At 41.8% G+C, this 23,303-nt stretch overlaps 1 protein-coding gene across 3 annotated transcripts in view; it reads left to right on the top strand.

Annotated features, from left to right (window-relative positions):
- Positions 1–23,303, top strand: part of CCDC6 (coiled-coil domain containing 6) — a 45,791-nt gene continuing 22,488 nt past the window's right edge. For 2 of the 3 annotated variants that reach the window (XR_013953222.1, XM_080598584.1), the window contains exons 1-2: positions 1–361; positions 19,335–19,484. Coding sequence is in view for 2 of the 3 variants with exons in the window: in XM_080598584.1 (XP_080454710.1) it covers positions 20–361; positions 19,335–19,484 (492 nt within the window). In the remaining variant the exon portion in view is untranslated. The remainder of the gene's footprint in view (positions 362–19,334; positions 19,485–23,303) is intronic. The other variant, XM_080598585.1, reaches the window with a different exon arrangement.

Below are 23,303 nucleotides of genomic sequence, written 5' to 3'. Positions count from 1 at the left end.
CGGCGGGGGAGCGGCGGCGATGGCGGACAGCGCCAGCGAGAGCGACACGGACGGCGCCGGCGGCAGCGGGGGCGGCGGGAGCGGCGTGGCGGGGCCGCTGGCGGCGGGCGGCCCGGCGGCGGGGCCGGGCGGCGGCGGCGGCGGAGGAGGAGGCGTTGGCGGCGGCGGTTCGGGGGGCGCGGGCGGCGGCAAGGCGGGCGGCATCGTGATCTCGCCGTTCCGGCTGGAGGAGCTGACGAACCGGCTGGCCTCGCTGCAGCAGGAGAACAAGGTGCTGAAGATCGAGCTGGAGACCTACAAGCTCAAGTGCAAGGCGCTGCAGGAGGAGAACCGCGACCTGCGCAAGGCCAGCGTCACCATCGTGAGTGCGGGCGGCGCCGCCGCCGGGGGGGAGCCGCCGTGGGGCCGGGGGCCGGGCCGGGCCTCGCCGTGCCCCCGGGGCCGGGCAGCGGGGAGCGGGCAGGAGGGGCCCGGCCCGCACCCGGCCCCCGCTGAGGGCGGCAGGCGCGGCCCCGGAGTTTCCCCGAGCCCAGGTTTTCCGCCCGCGCCGGTCGGGGCTGTCCCCTGAGGGACACCCCCGCGGGCAGGCCGGACGGGCAGGGGCTGCAGGAGAGCGCCCTGGTCGCCAAAAGGCTCTGGGCCAGGCTCGCCGCCGTGCTGGCAGTGCTGTTCCCAGAGGTTAGTGAGAAACTCCCCTGAAAGTCCCTCAGAAGCAGCGCAGGTGACACGCTGCGCTGTCCTGGCCCGGCTCGGCTCTGGTTTACGAGCGCTGAGAGGATAAACTGCAACGCCGCTTTATGCGATGCTGTGAGGCATCGATCCTCAGCAAAGCACATCCACAACATAGCTAATATGACATTTCCTTCTGTCAGTTAGGCGTTTGGGGGTCGGAGCAGGGTATTTGCGCTCCTTCAGCTGCCAGAGCGCTCACTGAGGTGCTCACGGCCTGTGAGTGGGCAGAGGGGTAACGTGCCAAGGACCGAACCGAGGTAACGCTGGTGGCTGCGGGCACCGGCCTGCACAGGGGTGCCCTGGAAGACTCTCCAGCCCACCTGCGTGTGTGTGTGTCATTTTCTTCCCTGATTTTTCACAGGGAATGCTTTCTTGCAAGCATATCAGCTATCCTATTGATAATCAGGTTTTCACTGTTGATATATCTAGCAAAGGAATGGAATCTGGAGCTTATCTAGGCAAACCTCGCATCTGGTCCCCGTAGTAAGCATTCAGCTTCTAGCAGGATGTGGGCCGGAAGAGTGCATGAAATACAATACAGAAGTAATTTATTCGCGGATGACAAATATAGTGCCAGTCGGGGAAACGCGTGCTTTGTTAATACTTTACGAGTAGAGAATGTGTCTTAATTAGGTAGCAGCGGAGTGCCTTCTAATGCTGGAAGTGGCTAAGACATCTTGTCAGTCAGACATTTTCTCTTTGCCTGTTAGAAAGACAGCATCTTTCTGAACCCCTGGTAGGTGTGTTATTGTTTGTAAACAAGTTGAAAAAGTGTTCCTGTGACTTAAGGTTGTTTTGGTGCTTTCCTGGGGACTTATTACCTCACGTTTTCATCAGATTTCAGTTGACAAAAATGAAGTATTTTTCTTAAATCTAAAACTGCATCTTTTCTGACATCCTGGCTAAAGAGAGAAAAAGCGTTAGACCTTTATAGCAACCTGTGGGCTGTCTAGAAAACCAGCATCTTCAGCAGACACTCTCTCTTTGGTATGCTAAACTGTGTGCACAGCTAAGTAAGCCACTTCTCATTCAGCAAGCAGCAAAATAATGAATGCAAAACAATTTTTTATTTTCAGGCCACCAAGACTCTGTGCTGTGGTTTACATAGTCCTTAATGTAAACACGTTTGCAGTCAAAATAGTTTGTCGTGTTGCTCTAAGTATGAAAGTGGTTGGAGATGAGCTGTGTTGGAACACAGAAATGTGTGCCATTTGCATGTAAATGTAGTTAAATGCAAAGTTTTCTGATTTTCTTCATTGTGATTCTAAACCTTTGTCAATTTACTCCCACAACCCAGCTCCTGCTCCTAGAGGAGAGCCATGCGGGCTGGGCTGTGGCACGCCAGCTTCCTGCTGTAGGCACTGTAATGTCACGAATCAGCTTTGATTTTTATCATTTGCTACGGATGAGCCGTGAAGCGCAGATAAAACCGACAGGTAGCTGAAATAGCAGGTGAAATGACTAAACTTGTGTGCTGTAGGTGAAGGTGACCCTTCTAGCCATGAAGCTCTTCATCCCTGAGCCCTTTGCTGTCCCTTTGCTTGAACTTGGCCATGCTAGTGCTGCAGGGACACTAAACTTTCCTTAGTTCCCTCCGTTCTCTTTAATGGTTTTGAATATTTTCCCTTTAAGCTTTACCAAGTAGAAAGTGGTCTTTTTCCTCCTTCCTCTTGCACCTGTACTGCTGAATATGTTAACACAGAATCAGAATCATCCAGTCCGGAAAAGACCTCTAAGATCATCTAGTCCAACCTTAATAGGACATCTTTTTTGTTCCTGTGTCTGTGCGTGGTATTATTGGTGTACATGTTATATATGAATGTATACAGTTTGGGAATTACTTAGCAGGTTGCTGATAGTTCTGTGTTGTAGTTAGTCCTTGCATCATAGGGTTGAAAATAAGTGTTCAATGCAGGGGACCTATGTTAAGTAGTTGTGCTTGGAAAACTGTCTGAGAAAAGGTGTTGGCTTGGCAGGCTTGCACGCTCACTAACTTTGTATGAACTCTCCTCTAAAATGTGTAAAAACAAATACTGGTTTAATACTGGGGTCTGTAAAACGAGCTTGGACGAGGTGTACTTCCATAACGCTGTGCAAGCTCTGCTCTTTCCAGTAGCCTGAGATGGAAATGAAATTATGCTGTTGGTCATGTGCAAGGCTGTGAAATTAAATAAATATACATGATAACTTTAATCGATCCGCTGTTATTGGTAACTAAACACGGGGGAGGCAATGTGTGGTGAGAGCTGCGTAAATTAGAAGTAGTATCTAGTAGTGCAAGAGCAAGTACTGGAAAGAAATAACTGAGATCCCTTGAGCTGTTTGAAGACAGTTCCCTTCGTACACGTTTAGCAATCTTTAATTATATGATCGCATGATGTTTCTGCAAGATTCTTTTCAGGAAACAGACAGGATGGTGGGTGCTTAGGTTGGGAAAAAAATGTGCATTTGAAAATCTTAAAAGCTACATATTTGTGATATTAAGTAGTTACTTTTGGTTATAGCGCTGCGGTACGACAAGTGGAGTTCCTGTGTGAACTTCCTTTATTTCTTGGTGAGAAAGGTCTGCAAGGAAATGTCATGTTTAGTGGGCTAAGTGTGGGACAGCACAACTTCTCTAGTGAAATAAAAGTACATTAAAAACTGGGTGGGGGAATGACAGCTTTCCAACCCATTGAATTGTTGCCTGTCACAGAAGCTGAAGAACTTCAGCTAGGAGCTGGGTGCATGCATGTCTCCATCAGGAAGTTTCTTTTGAAGTTGATAGAACTTGGACTTCTAGCTGTTTTTTTCCACTTTTCAGTGTTTGATGTTACAAAGTCGACCTATTTCACAGAAAGCCATGTAGCCTTTAATTGATAGTGAAGCATTTTGTTTTTCTTGGTTATTGTTCTGAATTGACAGGCCTCATAAAAGCAGGCTGCTTTTGATAACAAAACCAGTTTCGGTCTCTCGTTCCTACAGGTACATACATGCTTACCCTTGGTTGTTAGATTCAGCAATTTAACTCACGTGGATTGGCCTCTTAAAGTCAGGCATCTCCTGTAGCATTAGAGAAAGAAAGTAGAATAAGCCTTATTCCATTATTTTCTATCTAACTGATATCGTGTACTTGAGCAGCCTTAATGTGAAAATGTTCTCACTCCGGAGTGCCTGATACAGCAGTTTGTAATGTAGGTTTTAAAGAATGGCTTCTCATTTTTTCCCCAGTTTGCTTTGCAGGGAAGGAAAGACTCCTAAAAGTCCCACGTTGTGGGGGTGCGTAGATGCCCAAAGGAGCATCAGTTGGGATGAAACAGACTGATCCAAACTGCTGACAGCATAAGTAACCTCTGCAGCTAAACCTGCACCTCAGGTGTGAGCTTGGCTGTTGCTGTTCTCTGGGTGTTAGCAGAGGGCAGTTGGATCTCCTGGCTTTTCCTTCTCCTTTGCATTTCTGCAAAGCGATGTGAACAGGCTTCTGCCAGCTGGGAGAAACAATGGAAGAGAAAGGCTTACTCAGCTCTCATTTCCTTGCTTGTAGTCACAAATTCTGAAGAAATTTGTTGTTTCCCATAACAGACATCTCCTGAAAACAAACAGGCTTCCAGTGACTTACAGATTGGCAAAATCCTGTGTGGTACTGTAGAGTTGTTACAGTTTTCTCAGTAAACAACCAGAGTTAGACGCTGGAAATAAATACAATTTTAGCAGTTTGTTCTCAAGGAAGTGTGTGGTGGGATGTGTGTGTGTTTGCGATCTGCTGCCACGGCTCTTCATGGAAAATGTCAGCCTGGATAGGTAGTTTGGGGAGGTTAATGGGTGTGATAGAGTGCTGAAAATCCTCTGCACAAATTGCTTTTTAACAGCTTTTTCCAATCGTGGAGTTTGCATCAGCGTTTCAGAGCAGAGCACCTGTTCCAGTGCAGACTATGAACATGAACAGCAGGAGAAAGGGCGGAACAGGCTAACTGACTGAAAACACGAACCTTTGAAAGGCGCTTAGTTAAGGGCAGAGGGATCAATGGGAGAAATCAATTAGTAGGTACAAAGGTACAAAGTGGATCAAGAAAGTGAAGAGATTAATGTTTTAAAAGAGGTGCCTGTAAGTTTATCATTTACTCTCGATTTTAAAGTAGGTCTTGCATGTGTGAAAGAGATGGGTCTGCTGTTTTGTGGTGTCTTCTGTTGGTGTAAGAAATGTCTTTGGAGCTCCAGTATCCAACTGGTTCAATTCTGGTTTGTAGTCAGACTAAAAATCTTTCTCAAATACCTTATTTTAGAAATGTTTTGTTTACCTGCTTTTTAGAGTAAAGACAGCATTTTTGCAAAGATTAGCAAGTTCATACACAGTGTAACTTCATGCACAACTTTTCAGGAAGAGCAGATGTAGGTAATGACTGCCTTGTATTTTAATTTTATGTTTGCCTTATTCTCAAGAAGTTTCTAATGATCTTCTACAGAATGTCTGGAAAGGAAGAAAGAAGCTTAATAATGGACTTAATGTTTTTGGCCCTTAGGTTAACATGATAAAAGCAGTGCTATTTGCTGCACTGCTGACAAACTAACAGTAGGAAGGTGTATTATCATCTGCTTCCCTTTGGTACTTGGGTATGGCCTCTGGCATATTGAAGTCCCGGGGAAAAATAACTGTAGTGGTGGTAACAGCACGTCACTGTTTGTCTGTGCTGTAGGACTTCTTCAGTACTGGTTAAAAAGCAAACTAAAAAAAAAAAATAGTTTCTGTCCTCGGCAGGACTTGATTCAAATAGTGAACATGAGCACTGAACACAGCCGCTTGCTCTTTCAGGAGTCTTGAGGCTTCAGAGGGTTGCTGCCTCACCTGCTGGGATTTCTGCCACATCTTCATGTGTTTCTGAGTAGTTCCCGTATCAGATCTTGTAACTCTTATTGAAAAGTGTCTTTGGGAAGAGTATTTGGTTGTAAATAAGTCTCTGAGATGAAGAATCTGAGTGTCCTGTTTGAGTGCTCCTAGTCAAAGCCTTCCTCGTTGAGCCATTATGTTCTTGCAGTGCCTTGTGGCTTGGTTAATGAGTTTTACAAAGATACAGGCTTCAACAGATGTCTTCTACTTTACTTTGACAACTGAAAGAAGCTCTCAAGCTCTGAGATGCTGGAACTCTAATGTGCTGGATCAAAAACGCTGTGGCTAAATGATGCACTGTCTTGTCTAAACACATTTTCTTGCTTCAAGTTTATCCAGATGTTTCTGAGAGCTTAATTTGGAATGGATAAGCTTTATTTTTTTTATCTGGTATCATTGGTCTTTCTCTGTGAGCTTAGCGTTGTGCGCTCTGGCTAATTTGGCAGAGCTGCAGCAGCACACGCGTGCCTTTTCCAGACCTGGCTTGTAGTGCTGGGTTGCCCGCTAGTTCTTGGTTTGGTGCTAGTAACTGTGGAACCATAGTCTGGGGAAGGGTATTTTCCCTTGTTCTTGACTTTCGTGAGGATCTCTTCTCAGTACAAGCAACCCCAATGAGTTTTTTTCCCCCATATCAATTTTACCAATGCTATTTGCAGCAGTGAAGGTGAGCTGTCTCTGCTGGGGACTTTACTGAATAACAATGCACACTAAATGTTTTGATCAACATTGTTCTTAGTACATGTTGGTGTGAAATTGCATTGGAAATTTCCTACTGACAAGTATTTTTCAGATCTGTAAGCTGCTTTGGAATTCCAGCTGTATACTTCGATTATTTTACTGCTATTTTAAATATGGTATGGCATGTATTACTAAATCAGAAAGTCTTATGGGTGCCATGGACATGCCCTACACCTTTGTGGTTATCTTTATTACAAAAAGTCCTTGGCTGAAAGATGAATCTGTGCTTATTTGCCAGAACTTGTTCCCTATAAAAACCACGCTGAATTACTCTCTTAATGTTTTTGTCCTTTATATAGTAAATGAATTTGTTTTCAGTACTGCCATTGGGTTGATACCCAACTCTGATAACCATCTGTGTCTTGCTTGCCTTGAAAGGTTGCACAACACTTCTACTCCTTTGTCTGTGACTTTATTGGTATTGCTGTGTTTAATAATGGTGGCATGTCTTCAGTCAATATTGGCATATTGTTCTGAATTAATTTGGGGCTGGAAGTGAAATGAGAACCGGTATTTCAGAGTACATTTGGGAATTCTTAATAACGCAAAGTTCTTGGTGTTTCTCTAGGCTTGCTGTTCTGTATGTGAAGTCGTTTTGCTTTTCTCTTAGATGAACTTTCTCATCAAAGTGGTCTTGAATTGTGCGTCAGGCTGGTTTGTAGCGAGTTTTTATTTTAAGAATGCCATTTAGTGTCAGGTTTGAACATTTACTGACACTAATGGCCCTTCTTCCTTAGTATATCTCCAGTGACTTAACATTTTGATGGAGAGGGTTGTTTTAGTTTCTTCTGCATTGCTCCCCTAACGGGTTTACTTTGACCGAAGAAAAAGTAATTCCTGTGCACAACACATCTGTTGCTTTGGATGCTAGAGTAAAACATCAGGCTTCTTTAGAGGTTCTAGCCCTGTTGCTAATCCCACTTTGAAAAGCTGGTATAGGCAAGACTGCAGAATAATTTCCAAATCCCGAATGTTCAGTACTTCATTTTAGTTGAGGCTTTGAGTGTGATGGAGCTTTTGATTTTTATTGCTGATTTTGAAGGATGAAGAAAAGCTGACTTTTAGAGCAGTTACGTGATCTTTGGTTTTCTTGCATGTGTTAATTCATTTTCCTTGTTGGTAAACAACTAGTTGGTAGTCTCCTTCTACTGTTGATACTGACTTCAGTTAATATTGAAGTTATTTTCTAGGCTCTTAGTCCTAAGTGTTGGTATGTATGGGATGTATTTTCCTCTATGGGCTTGTAATGCTAAAACTCCTTGTAGTACGTGAGGAGATAGAACTGTGTGCAGCACAGGTGTGTTAAGCAATCTTACAGAACTGCTCATGATTTCAGCGACAGATTTTGTTACCGCACTGCATCCCATAAGGTACTCTTTGGTGGAAACAGGAAGACCATAAAATGCTTGGAAGGGTGACTCTGCACTGCTGCAGACAGGGCTGGTCAGGGAGCTCTGCGCAGGGGGTGCTGCGGGCGGACGTAGTGCTGGTTTCTCATGAGCTGTTCTTGCAGTGTGCAGTGAAGAACGAGGCAGTGCTCCTCCAAAGGAGCAAACGTTGTCAGCGGTAGGCATCTGATGTATTTCAGCATAGCCTGTTAAAAGCAGCAGAGAGAAACAGTTGCTTTGCTGCTCTTTTTTATGCTTGGGGGTAGGAGGAAGTTGCTGAATTTAGCAGCAGAGCAAGGGGTGAATCCTTTTTTGTCGTCCTCCTTAAAAAAAAAAAAAACCTGGAGGAGGAGAATGATAGGGACAAAATGTACAAACTGAATTTTGCACAAGTTTTGGGATCCAAGCAGAATGAATGTAAGAGGTGAAGACATGCTCTAGAAGAGGCAGAAAATGAAATACAAAACAAATTCCTATGGATCAGTAACAGAAAACATTGCTGTGATGTTTTGCTTCTAACACAGCAGCCTGGGGACATCCAGAAAGGAAGATCTCAGGTTCTACTTTGTCAGTCGAGTGCTGCTGTCTGAGTAGAGAGATGTCTTAGTTTTGTAAGATGGACCATTATGGTCCTGCTGAATACATGGGATGGAAGAAAGAAGTAAAAGTGAAGGCAAGACAGTTGAGGTAAACTATTCCAAAGTAAAATATGAAATGTCTAAGTTGGAAACTGTAGCAGAAGTTGCAGATGTGCAGATTTCACATCTGTGAGTTGTAAGGATTCCTTGATTAAAATTGAAGCAAATTATTTGCAGAAATATCAAATCATTTTTTAATTGTGATATTTACATCTGTATTTTTTCAACTTGTCTGTTTAAAACGCAGACATTGCATGCTACCTGATGCCTGTAGTGACAGTTATTTCAGTCCCTGGGAGCTGCGTGTCCCTTCCTGTCTTCCATTGCTGCGACTTGGTTCCTGGAAAGAGGGCATTCCTCCAGTTGATACTCTAATTGAGGGAGAAACTCTTAGCCTAAGGCCTTTTCTTTCCCTTCAACTCTGAATATAGCTGCTTAAAATTTTCATCTTCCGTGTGTTAATATTGCACTTGGTCTGCTTTTTGGTTTGGGGTAAGCTTTAGGAGGTAGATATGCATCTCCTCAGCTGTGCTGTAGATGAGTGTCCTGGCAGTTTCAGCTATCTGTAAACTTTGGTCAGATGTTTTAATTCTTTAAACTGCCTCGGAATGTGATGTTTCTGCTTATGTCTGTAGAGCTTAGGGGGTTTTTAATTCCTTTATTGTTGTGGATGCTAATCATGATATTTAAAACTCCTACCACATAGATTAAAAAAAAAGCAATCCTACAATGATACCGTTCAGTCCTGAATAAAAGTATAAATGATTCTTATCAAGTCAGAAGTGATAAAGTCTGATGTTTAATGCACTGTAGTACCAAGTTTCTGTTCCTTACAGTTTAATTTCTACTTTCAGCAGATTATGTTGGAAAAGTGTTTCTTTTTTTTTTTTTCCTATAGTGGTGCAGTTGCCACTTTGTTTCCCTGCACTTCCAAATAAACAGCAAAAGCAGTTACTAAGAATTTTGCCAAATGGATTTTTTTGTCAGTGCTTTTCCAAGAGCTTCAAGCAGTATGTATTTTGCACACCCGTGACAAATGAAGAGTACCATTTTTCTCCAGCTAGTGTTGCCAGGAACTGATTCATAGGCAAAACCCTGCCCTCATGCCTAAAGTAGTGACAGAATCAGTAGAGTGGACACGTCCAGAGAGTTGTCTCCTGAAGAGTAAATTCAACCTGAGATGAAGGTCTGTAATAACCTCCCTTTTCTTTGAAAATCGAGATATTTACCTGAAAGTTCTTGCTCCACAGGTGGAAAGGTTGGTAGACATTTCCTGTTTTTTTTTTGTGTGTGTGTGGTTACTTCTCAGTCTTAGACCTACTTTTCCAGTTCTTTTTGGAGTGAATAGTCAGGGATTATTGTATTTCCCCATATCCTGCAAACTTCTGCTCGTAGAGAGACAGAACAGAAGGATGTGGATCTTTCGTTTTCCTCATTGTCTTCTGCAAATGTAACAGACATGTTTCTTGTCTTGAAAGCCAGAAAAGTGATTGCACTTCAGAATATTGTGGTATGTATGATAAGAGGTCTGAACTGTAGGGAAAAAAATCTCCATTTACTGACTTGTAGAGAATCATAAGTGGAAACACTTGTTTGCTCTGATGGAATTAGAGCTAATACGCATTAACATTGGGACGGATGGTGCCTTGGGAGCTTCATAACTGAACTGGCTTGGAACAAGGTGTGATGAACATCAGGAACAAGATGACAAGTGCTTTTCCAGAAAACCAAAGTGTGAGGGAGGAAATAAGGGTTTTTTTTAAAGGAGCGCTCTTAGCAGGCTAGTTCTGTTGAGTGACTAGGCATGCCTTGCTAGTGGGGTGAAAACATTGCCATCCCTGACGATTATCTGTGTTGTATTGAAACGAGACATTTAAAAAAAAATGTGTTTTTAAGAAAGTTGTGGAGGCACTGCATCAGTGATCCAACACGTTCTGCCTAGAAGCATGGGGTGTAACGGGGTAATGCTTGGGCTGTTGTCTCCTCTCGTGAAGAAGAGCAAGAGTTTTATATGCACATGCTTGCTGTGGTTTACCTGAGCTGTGTAAAGGGAAGTAGGGCTTTCATGAAGATGCCTTGGGTGGTCAACCTCTCTCTCCTCTCTGCCTGAATTTGCACTCCTCTGTCTGCAAAGAAAAACAGTTGTGACGGGATAGATGCTTTTAGCAAAAGCTTGCTGTGGTTGCAAAAAGTTTTTTGTTTTAAAACACAGGTCAGTGCCCCCTGGCACAGGCATAGATACCTATGTGAAAAGAGGCTGTTCAGTAAATTAGTCACCTAGTAGTTATTCTTCTGTTTTCTTATTTTTCTTTTCTTTTTTGTTCTTTTGAATCTTTTTTTCCTCCTCCGAAACTTTGTGAGCATGCAATACTGAGTTTGCTAGTTGGTCAAACCAAGGCAGCGTATTTTGTAATTACTATGTGCCTACATTTAAAGACAAAATGTGATTTATCAGTGAGGGAAGAAGAGGTAAAATAGTACTTAGAATATATTAGCTTAAGAAACAGTGCTAATTATATTTTTTGTGCTTTAGACATCTGATATTACAGAGTAATCTGGACTGATTTGCAGCAGGACTGCATTTCTTGCAGATTCTCCTGCCGAGTGGTGGTGTTGCTGGGTTTTAAGCTGGTATTGATTATTGGTTTCTAAGTAGCCCAATGCAATTGGATTGCATTGAACTGGAGTGTTTTAGATGCAAATCAATCATAAAGTCACAACATTTCTAAAGAAGGGTGATGGTTCTAGTGATCCTGTAGCCATGGAATATAAGTTTTTATATAAAAAAAAAAAAAACACCACAGAGAACTTAAACAAAAACCTCACCAGTATATGCTACAAGAGTTGCTATATGCAGTTTGATCTTTTTTCCCCTCTTTCACATCCAGAGGGCTGTGTTGTCAAAAAGTCAGGCAAACTTAACATGAAGCTACAAATGCAGCTATGTGTATATCTGTGTACCCATATATGCCTGCATCTTTATTTCATTTTTCAGCAGCTTTTAGACTGAGGCTGAACAAAAGAAAAACCTGTTCCACGTGCTTCTGTATTCTATTTGTTTTGCACTTATTGATTAACTAGCGAGCTATTTACAGCGCAAGATTACCGACGAGTTGACCAGTAAGCAGCAGCAGCAGTGGACGCCAAAGAGTAACACAAAAACCTTTCAACTACTCTTTGGTAAAGGTTTAATAGAGAGATGCCAGGCTCCGGTTCAGTGGCCCTCTTGACTTTGTGTGCGCACGCGGCAGCGAGGAGCATCTCATCTCGCCTGTATTTTGGAGTGCCTTGACACGCATGCACATGGGAAGTGCGCCGCTGTGAAGCGTGCGGGAAGTGCGGTGTGGTCACACCTTGTGTGCGTGGGCAGCGGTGAGGCGGGGAAACGGCTCGGTGAGATGGAGCCACTCGCAAAGGCCTATGGGCTGGATTGTCTTTTCCTGCTGGGGCATTCCTGTCTCGGCCTGTAGCTGCTGCTAGCTCACGTTACAGGGCTTGTGTGCGGGAGGCAACAGTGGCTGGGAGCTCCCAGCTTCTGCCTGGGGATGGGCAAGTGACAGGAAAATAGGCACTAGAGCTGTGTGTCTGGTTGGCGGTATGGCTGCTACGGTGGTGTAGGGTTGGGCACTCACTGTAGGAAATGTTTAAACACAATTTGCCTCTGCAGTCCAGCTACCTTCCTTCTGGGGAGCTGTATTAACACCTAGGCTTTAATTACACTAAGACCTGCACAAGGGTGCCTAATCATGGTTAAGCTACTAAGTAGAAGTGATTTGAAGGTTGATGCGTCTTCTGGGCCCTATATTGACATTTTCTTAGTTACAATGGCTTTTTCAAGGGCTGTGCTTTTATTAACTATTTAATGCCAGCATTTTGATACAATAAACTCCCTTGAAGAGAGCAGACTCCATTTTTATGTTTTGAAGAAAGGCATTTACGTTATTTTTAAACTATTTAAATAAATTCAGGAATTACACTGTATTAATTCATAATCACATGTAACTTGTTGTAAGTTGTATACAATGAACCAAATACATTAAATTTGTAAGTATTCTTGCTTAGGAAATGACTCTTTCCATAACTTGCTTATTGCACTTGCACCACTTGTATATTTCAGTTGTGCAAGGCTCTTGCAGGTCAACATCAAACTGCAGAAAGAGAAGCTGTTTGAAGTGTTTACAGATCTGAAGTGGAATGGAATTGCATACCATCAGACAATTTACTGTAATCCTGATGCTCACAGATTTAGTGTGTATGAATACTGCTGAACAAGTCGGTATTTAGGAAGGTAGTCAATTTTGAAGGCTCCTTTAAAGTGCTGTTTCTTGCAGAGCTTTCCGTACAGTAAGATGCATGCACGCGTATCTTGAATGTAACTTCATTTTTGAGAGAAGTTCTCACGAGGCTGCGTGGGTGATGTGTAGCTGAAAACATCTGATTACAGTTAAAGCTGATGTGGAAGAAAAATGTGTCTCAAGTCATTTGTCTCAGCTCATTTCTCTACGTGGTCTATGCTGGTGGAGATGAATAAGGCAATGAGCTGGGTTGCTTTGTAGGTATCGGGTGAAAAACTTGCTGTGCCTGGAGTTGAGCAGCAGGGGGTTGTGACACAAGTGTTTTGATGCTTCCAGCCAAAACCTGGCTGGCCTTTTAGAAAGGGGGTGGGAGGGGATGAAGGGGGGAAAGAATTGCCAACTATAAGCAGAAATTAAAAGAACTGTATTTTAGCACTTTAATGGCTCATCATACAGCTATTTCTGTATTACTGTAATAAAAGCTACATATCTTCCTCTCGTACAGCAGAACAAACCTGCTGAAATGTAATAGGAGTTGTATTTTGAGGCAGTTCTGTGTGTGGCTTTAATGTTACAGGATAGGTAACTTTTAGAGTAGTTGGAGTTAGTAGGTTGAAGTCTGGTGCTGGTTTATTAATTTATTTCCTCTCCTGTCAGTGTGTGTTGGAAGTAACATCTGTGGCATGCCTGTAAGTTTAAGAAAAAATTAAAATGAAAAGCCCTTCTGCCTCATCTACCAGGTGTGCTTTAAAAAAAAAAAAAAGACCAACACCTGGGGTTTTTGAAGGAAACATACCAAGGCATTACTGCTTGGTGGTTGTTTTTTTTTTTTTTTTTTTTTTTTTGCGAAAGTATGTGGCTTCCACTGTGTGCCCAAAGATAAGGATACGCAGCTCTGCTATTTGTGTAACTCCATTACTCCTGAAAATTCCTCTTAAAGAAGGGAAAAGGAAAAAATCTTAAAAGAAAAGAAGAAGAAAGAAAGTAAAAAGAAAGAACATACTTGTATGTCAGAAGTGAGGAAGTGACCCTGGGGGTTGCCCTAGATTGAACAGGAAATCACACTACGAATCGAACCCAGAGCTTGAATGCCAGCTCACCACTGTAACCGCAGGAGCGTTCACTCTTTGCTCTGCAGACAGGCCACCAGACTGAAGAAAGTGCCTGGCTGTGGGTGCAAAGCTGCCCCCACAGCACATGTGGACTTCAGCAGACCTTCATTGTCCTTCAGCCCCACAGCTTGCTGCTGGGCGGTCACAGTAGTGTGTAGTGGTGTAAGCCTTGGTTTCTGAGCTGATTTTTGTTTCGTGTTCCTGAGAATTACCTTTCCCTAGGACGTTGGTTGCAGTGGTTTGTATTTCTCCTTGTCTGAAATGGGCAGGGTGTGCAGCGTGGTTGTTTCAGGTGCTGCCGGAGGATTTGTAGGAAAAAACAGCTCTTGCCCGGGAGAGCTGCAGCGTAAAAGTTCCCCTGTAAGGGAACAGTATCAGTTCACTGGAATATTTATTTCATTTGTAGACCAAGAGTTTTCCATATTTTAAACTGGTGCCAGAAATTGTGGCCAGAACAGTATCTTTAGTTAGCAATGCTAGAGGAGGGGTGTGTACTACAGCAGATTTGGGAAATGTAGCTCTTGTTTTGTGCAAGAATTTTATATTTCTAAAATCCTGCTGTTGTGACTTACTGCTCTTCACGCCCTTTTTACCTCTTCCTGTTTTCTCGTAGGACTTTGGGCCAGGCTGCTTTCTGAAGAGACAGCTCTAGTTCAGCGTAACATGCGCAGCAGCTGAGATCATCCCTTCTGAAGCTGTCCCAACTTTTCAGGCTATATTCAGTAGCAAAGATTGAGTTTCTTTTGTACAGCCAGCAGATTAAATTGCTCTTCAGCTCCATCTGCAGGCTTATATTATCCATAGGGTAGTATGCATATGTCAGTTCCTTGATAACGTAGTATTGACGTTCACTGAGTGGCTCTTGGATTGTTGAACCTGCTTCCTTACCTCTTTGCAGTACTGGGGAGATTTGTGAAACTTTTAGAAGAGCTAACCTGGGAGAAGAAGGGAGCATAGATAACTGAAATTTTTATTTGACTTTGTTAAAGCTGATGCCTCATTAGAAAGCCTGGGTTTTGCTGTTTCATAAAATCTCACCATTAAGGTACTGTGGTTGGAATATGGTACAGTGATCAGAGAGAGAGCAGCCCACCAGAAGCAGAAACTGCTGCAGGAACTAGAAGCAAGTGGGCAGAGGAAAATCTAGCAGCGTGCACTTTGCTAGAGATGTATTTACAGGAAAAGCCGACAGCATAACAATAAGTTAAACCTAAACTTTTCAGTTTAGACTAGTGCATGCAGCATGTGGAAAAATAACTTGTGATGAGATTCACTTCTCAATGCTATATTCAGTTACGATATACAATTTAAGAGAAATATGTCTCTTTTTTCTTTTAAAAAGCAGCCCGTTGGGTTGTAAACTCACAAGGACGTGTTTGTTTTTTTTTTTACAACACACATCAGCTCTACTAGTAATCAGGATGTCCCATTCTATTGCAATAGAAATGGAAAAAAAAATCTTAAAAAAATACAAGAATTTCTATGCATTTCATGTGCATAAGAGCGTTTTAAAATCCCCTCTTCATCCTTTATTTCTTGCAAAATAACATGATAGTCTTTGACCTTTATGTTTTCGACCACAGTAGTTACAGGTTTTTCCTCAGTGGGTGTGCCTGTGCAGTCCTGTGAGTTTGAGACACGGGGACAGGTGGCTGTGGCTGTGTTTCTGCAGGAAATCTGTGCTGGAAGCACATTGCTCGTTTCAGGTTTCCAGAGACTGACTGAGACGGTGTTATCATTTTATATCACTCAGGGTCTCAGCAATTTGTTTTGTAATCTGGTATACAGAATGAAGTGAATTGTTGTTTGTGGATGTTGAATGTAATATGAGTAACAGGAACCACGAACTCTGTACCTTGACAGACCCACTGTCTCTGATTTCCTCACCCTTTCTCATTTTCTGCAGATCCTATCAGAGCCTCTTTTCAAATGCAGATACTTAATAATGAGGCAGATTGTTTGTATGGAAACACAGTGTATATATATGTCCAGAAAAATATCGCAGTGACAGTCTGTGCAGGAAATAGGATGAAAAACACTTTTTACTGCCTTGAAACATCAGCTTGACTGTGGGCTAAATGAGTAATAGTTTCAAGATTTCAGGCATTATTAAGATAAACATGAATAATTTTATCATTTAAGATAGTCAAACTATCTCCAGTGTAATGATTAACACGATAAAGGGAAAGAATCAGAATGGAAGTATGCAGATTTAGAAGAAATGTGGTAACACTTCATGTGTTTTTTATACCCAGTCTCATAACTGTAGCATTATTTTTTTTTTTGGACTTAATAGTTTGTGTTGAAATTGCTGACCATCGGGTAATTTCAGTGGACGTTCATTGTATTACATTTGATGTATGGATATCTGGAATTTACAGATCCTGTTTGGATTTATAGGCTTCCTGTTTGTTTAGCTGAGGAATATGTTTCTGGTGTGCTGGAGGCAGATGTAATCCTATTCAGCTTTTCTTTTGAGCCACCTGAATCAAGCCGGTGTCCTACGCAGTGTGGGCAGCGGGGTTGTTCCCGAGCAGCCTCCCCAGGCCGAACGTGTGGCCCTTCGGTCCTTATGGCCCCGTGCCAGAGCTCTGCCTGTGTGGTAAGCCAGTTTAGGAAGCTGATCCCGGAAAGAAAAATGGGAGGAGGAGAGGAAAGGATGACTGCTTGGGTGTCTCCTCCTGCCTGCTCTGGCCCATCGCCTGCTCGCCTCAGCTCCAGTGCAGGCGCCGAGGAGGGGCAGAGCTGTTTACCCAGGGCTGGGTAGGGATGCTGGCAGCTCCCGGGCATGCTGACCTAAGCACCCAACATTAATGTGCCACCAGCATCTGGCTACGGGGTGCTGCTCTTCAGGTCAGTGCTGCAGTGCTCTCATGTCAGAGCTTTAGATGGGTGCAGAGCAAACTGGTACAAGTTAGAAATGAACAGAAACCTAAGTAGAAGTACCTTGCCTCTTTATTTTAGAACCCAGTGATTTCTAATTTAATTTTAGGTATGCCTGGTCTGTCTTTCTCGGTTTTATTGTCTTTGAACCATTGAAAAGCAGACACCAGTAGAAATCCTGTGTAGTGAAGACAATGGAGGAGATGGTTTTGGAACAGAACAAATGAATTTTAACGATTTGAGGACAATGAACCCTTGCAATTTGACTTGTTTACTCTGTTCTGACATTTCTCTGAAGACATAAGATGTTAGTAGCTCAAAGTAAAGCCACATTTAGAAAGTGATAGTGTTATTGAAATATTAGATTCCTTGTGTTGTAGAGTTCTGAGACATAAAAATTTAAAAGCTGACACTTCAGTATTTCTTCAAACCTTCTGGGCATCCATATATTGTCCTGATGTGACAAGTGATGCTACCGATGCCAAACGTGCTGGAGTAGTGGTTCTCTGCCAGTGAGATGCAGTAACATTAGAGCATTAGCAAGGAGGTGCTGTGCAGGACCTAAGCTAATAAACTAAGCCAGATCTTTTTTTTCTTTTTCTTTTTTTTTTCTCCCCTCCCTCAACTTGGGTTTGTGCCAAGGGAGAGGGGAACTGGTAGCAGATAATGAGAAGGGCCAAGACACAAAAGCAGTAGAGATGGGAGAAGACTCAAGAAAGCAGTGATGAGGATGTGAAGAGAAAGACGGAGGGAGGACTCAACTGATAAGTTTCCAAATTATTGCTCTAGGTTTTATGATACTGGAGATACGATGAGGATATTTACATTGTCCCTATTGTTCCGCCAGCTTTAAAGACAGTTACGTTCTTTAAGGAACTTTTCTTGTTGGCATGGAACGTGTCTCTGCTTAAGTAATTGCCTCTTGGAATACTAGGGAATACATCATTACGGCTAAAAGATCACTGGCACAATGAAATCCTTTAAGTGCCTTCCATTGTGCAGTATGTATAAAGAGATGGTTATTCTGGCACGTTTTGGGCAGAAGATTATGGAAGTTAAACTTTCAGTAAAACTCCAGTTATGCTTTTTGTTACTTCTTAAATTTTTCTCTCTCAAATTTTACCGCAGTAAAACCTAGTGAATCTTTATGTATTGCTAGCTATAACCTGTGTTCTATTTCAGATACATTCAACTTCATTAGAATCAGGGCAAATCACACATCTGCAGTTCAGGTGATGTGGATTTAATTGTAGGGAGTGAAAATATTCCTTAACATTACGTGGTCTCATTTAATAAAAGTTGGGGCTTGGGAATTCTCTGTTTTTGTCATCGTGTTGTTTCAGGCTGGTTGTCCTTTGATTGTGGAATCAGGAGTTGGCTTCACCCCTCTGTAGCTGCAACCTTTCATTTGCACATATGAAATACCCTTTGTGCTCTATCAGAGCAGACTTTCAAGAGAACTTCTTTATTCCATTTATGAAGTTTCTAAAGTCTACAATAAAAAAAAAAAGGAAAGAAAAGAAAAAGAAACATCTGAATTGCAGTGCTAGTGAGCTGCCTTTCTTTGTAGCAGTGCCTAGGTACTCTAGGAGAGCTGAAAAGGAAATTGTCTTCTCTAGTGATTTCTTCATGGGGAAGATTTCCAACAGAGCTCTCCTCATATGAAATTTGGAAATCCTCAGGGTAAAACTACTGCATGCGTGTTTTTTTTTTTAAGTTGATTTTGTATGTAGTGAGGGAACAGGTCTGAGAAATAATCATCAAATCATTGAATATCCTGAGTTGGAAAGGACCCACAGGGAACATTGGGTGCAGCTCCTGGCTCCACACAGGACCACCCCAAAACCAGACCCTATCTCTGAGAGCGTTGTCCAAACACTTCTTGAACCCCAGCAGTTCAGTGCCGTGACCACTGCTCTGGGGAGCCTGTCCCAGTGCCTGACCACCCTCCGGGTGCAGAACATTTCCCCGACACCCAGCCTGACCCTCCCCTGTCCCAGCCCCACGCCGTTCCCTCGGGTCCTGTCGCTGTCCCCAGAGAGCAGAGCTCAGCGCCTGCCCCTACACTCCCCTCCTGAGGGAGCTGTAGAGCAGTAGAAGAATGTTTTCCTATTGGGCTGGTGGTTGAGCAGAAATCCTCATGATGTGAGCTGTGCTGCCTGTGGCTGAGAAGCAAGGCAAATCTGCGTGAAAGGATAAACACATTATTTGACTCCTAGAGAACAGTGCTGTAATCAAAGGGATCTGACAAGAAGGCACTGTGCTGAATGCAGCACAGTCTCAGATCCATGCTTCAGCTCTTATTGGAGAACATTTAGAGAAGAATTTGGGTTTTTTTTTTGTTTCTTTTTAGGAATAACAAAGGTAGAAGTTGATATCTCTGAATCAGTAATCTTTTTATAAAGTCTAAAAGGTTGGGGAGTTTATGCATTTGGTTGGGAGAAGCCACTTTAAACCGTCAGTGTAGTTTCCAAAGTGGAATGATGGGCAATAAAAAGGAAGGAAGATGCTGTTCTGCTGGAAAAGATAACAGCAATTAGATTCATCCTACTGTTCTCCAAGATGGAAGGGCAAGATTTAAGAAAAAGTGGGGAAGAAGAAGGGGAATATAAAGGGGAACAGAGTAGTTATCATTTTTAACATGGAAACTTGCTTCCTTTCTTAAAACTGTCTTTATTTCACAGCAAGCAAGGGCAGAGCAGGAAGAGGAATTCATCAGTAATACTCTGTTTAAGAAGATTCAAGCTCTGCAGAAAGAAAAAGAAACACTTGCAGTAAACTATGAAAAGGAAGAGGAATTTCTCACTAATGAGCTCTCAAGAAAACTGATGCAGGTAAGTGGTTCCTTTGCTGATGTTTCTCCCAGGAGCCTCAGGGCCGAATGGTGGTTGAACTTTTGATTTTGTTAGCATGACTGCAGCCAGAGGGACGTGGTCACGTTGTAGCTGTTTAGAGCTGACACTTGATAAATGCTAAGTACAGTAACTGTAGTGAGTGGTTTTTTTTTTATTATTTAATACATTGATGTAGAGTTTGCATCTCCAAATTCATACTGTTGAGAACCGGAAAGTTTTTACAGAGATGCAAAGAAATAGATGTAACTTAAAGTAAATGTTAACTGTTCAACAGAATAGTTGCTATTTAATTTTAAAAGTTAGTGAAACTGACACTTTTTTTTTCCTGGAGTATATGATATTTAAAAGGAGTCCTGAAATATTAACCTTCGCATATAAAAATGTGCAGTGATGCTTGAAGGTTGCCAGGAGACTATCTGTAAGTTTATCCATACTTTTAACAAAACAGTTCATTCTCTTTAATTAAAATGTTAATATGAGTTGGGTGGTAAAAGTAAAAAGTTTAAGGTGCTGTAATGATATATGGCAGAGAAACTTCTTTTGATTACCCGTGCTGCTAATTTTTGGAGACTGGGTGAATATTTGTGGAAAGTATTGTACATGCTTGCTCTGCTCTGAGAGACATGCTTAAGTATCTGCTATTGTCCTCTGAAGGAGACAGGGCAGTAAGTTAGGTGAATTGTTAATGTGACCCACTGTGGCTCTTCCCCTGTGATTATTTACAACCTCTCCATGAAAAACTAGTTGAGTTTAAAGAACCTGATTTGTGTGTTGTAAGAATTTCTTCTATTCTGTGGCTAAAGACTTGAGACATGCTTAGCCCTGCGGTTAGGAAATGCATTGTTTCTAAAAAACAATTAGAGCTAATCCCATCTGACACTGTCCTTAATGAAAGCTGGGACTTCTGTGACTTTGTCAATGTAATGCCTAATGTCATGTAGTACGTTAAGCATCACGATAACTTTTCCCAATCTTGTATTTACTTTTTCCCTGTCTTTGAGGACTGATGAAAATGTTTCTGAATAAGATTTGCATTTGCTTTCTAAAGCATACATTTTCACAAAAAATAAAGCAGCAGATGGTAGTAAAAAGAAAAAAAAATAGGTATGCGTGGGGAGATATTGAGTGTTCTTTTCTATTTGAAGATGTCAATGTTATAGAAAAATCTTCATACTAAAGTCTCTTCCAGGAAAGGAAGAAATGATATGCCAGGCAATGTTGTTTGAAAGGGCTGTGTAGAAATCAGTGACAGAAGCAGGTTGCTGGTGGCCATACCACTACGTTGTGTGCAGCAAAGTAACACTTCAAAAGTAAAAGCATGAATTACACTTGATTTGACTGAAGGATTTTAGACTTGCACAAATGTGTACTGCACAGGTTCTTCAGTAACTAAATTGACTAATTTTTAGTAATTGCTTAAAATACACTTTGCTGGTAAGATTACCTTAGCCTTTTCCTAGACTTCAACTGTCATATACATTCTGGAAGGTGAGAGATTGCTTTAAAGCTGTATCTTTAACAGTTCTTAAAATGTTAGTATTATACAAAGTAGGTTTGAACATTACAGAGAGAAATACAAACTTATTGTCAACTTAATACTACAATGAATTTTTATTATTTTCTGCTGTGGGCTTTCAGAAAGTATCCTTTGGCTGTCATCCCAAATTAGGGAAAAGTGTAAACAATCAGTGATCCTCAAAATGGCCAAAAGTGTGCTGCATTGTAGCGTATGACATAATTCTAGGGCATTATGCTGTTTACCCATTGGAAGTTCAGGCATAGCTTCGTTCTCACTATTGAGAGAAAGATTCAGAGAAGCAAAATGAAGTCATAAACCTGATGAGGGTATTCTAGCCTTTTATTTGGCATTTGGAGAAAATCCTCAGTTTTGGATTCATCATCATCCAGTAGATATTATCCAGCTTTCAGTAGGCAAGCCACAAGTTCCTGCTGAAGGGAAGTAACAACATAGCCATAACTACAGGTAAAATTCTGACCACTGCGTGCTTTTATTGAACAGTATCTCAGAATTTGTTTCATGGGACTTTCCAGTAAGTCTCATTCCGCTTTTGATAAATGTGTTTATGTCAACCAGATTTTAAAAGGTGACAATTTTAAAATGTACCAGCGTTCAAAATTGATAGCACTAGAACTGTAATTTTGGCCAACATCCGTAGGTAACAGTTTTTGAAAGTCCTTTGTTTTTCACAGCTGTAGGGGCTTATGTATTGGCATTCAGAGCAGCATCGGGAGTGAGCTCCCAGAACGCTGATACGCTTGACATGTGAAAGCTGTCTGCCAGCACGAGCTGCAGCACCCCTCGCTAATAGCCCAGCGAGAATTCCCCAGTTCAGCATGATGTGCCTTGCTATTATAAAACATTACATTACATCAGGTTTTTGATGTAGTTGTAAGAAACTAAATTTGAAACCTTCAGTGTATGCCAGACTGATTCTGAACATACATAGTAGCATGTAAAAAAAAAAAGCATTTCCACTGGAACACTGCTGTCTTCCTGTGGCCAGGCTTTCTGGTGGTACACTATTGCTTGATAATAGTCGTTTGTAACTATGGCATTAACTTCTGCTGATTCTACAAGCCCAATAAATAACTGTATGTTTTTGCTGGTTAAAGTTCCTTTGATTAGGATAATTTTTGATTTTTCTAGACTGAAGGTGACAGATATAAAGGAGAGCATCCATATCATAGATGTTTTGGAGTAAACAAAAGATTTTCATCATATACATTCCTGATACACATTTTATAAGCCTTATATAAATTCACTATACTTTCTCACATACTCTATATTTTTGTCTGCCTGGCTAAGCATCTGAAAAGTTGGGCACAAGTATTTTTTAGGCTCCTCGATTCCTAGTCATTAGAGAATAGTGGTAGCATTTTACAGAGTATCATTAGAACTGTTTTGATGCACAATATATTCTTGCAGCTGTGTACATGGAATTTTGAGTTACTGTTTTGAGGTTTAAAGAAGTAAATCTTGAAAATCACATCTGTTGTGAAACGAGGCTACTCTAAAGAGTAATCAATTTTTAATATTGCTTTAATTTGTAAAGTCAATTATTCTTTAAGTTGTCTAGCAGTCTATTTCAAAATCACAGATTTTTCCATATCATTATTTTTTTGGAAGTGCAAATTGCTCCTAGTAAGTACCTGGCCTTGGAAGTAAAATGTTAAGACTTATGGAGATAATAGTGTAATGAATAGTCAGGAGAATTAAGTAATTGGGAAGCTATAGTGAGAGGTTTCTCATGCAAATCTGATTCTTGACAATTCTTTCAAAAATTGTAAGCATGTTGACATAAGCTATTACCCTTCCTGCTCTCCAAAACACCATGTGTCAGCTTGAGGATGCAAATAAATAATAATTGTGTGAAATAAACAGAGTCAGCTCATCTATCATGTATTTGATGAACATCTGCATGTAAAGAGGAGTCACACTGATAGGAATTTGTTAATAAAGAGGACCTTCCGGATGCATCAGAGGAGGAATTGGACAACTTTTAAGGGCTGGAATACTAAAAATAGACTGTTAGGACAGTGTACAAGGTCACAGTCTGAGGGATAAGTGAGAGTTGTTTTTTTTTTTAAAAGGGAACTTCATCCATTTGCTCCATTATTTCAGGATAACACTTCCAGCTGTCCCAGGGAAGGGTCGTAGTGTAAGGAAGTAAGGAAAATGTGGTCCTACATTGTATCAGGAATCTTCTCTGTAGAGAGAAGAGGAAATTACTGTAGTTGTGTAGAACTTGCCTGAAGTAAAGTGTGCACTCTTACTGT

Source organism: Anser brachyrhynchus (genome assembly GCF_964034855.1).
Source record: "Anser brachyrhynchus genome assembly, chromosome: 6".
In the NCBI taxonomy this organism is placed as follows: domain Eukaryota; kingdom Metazoa; phylum Chordata; class Aves; order Anseriformes; family Anatidae; genus Anser; species Anser brachyrhynchus.
Note: the sequence above shows the minus strand (reverse complement) of the source record. Positions and strands in the feature narration are given on the sequence as shown.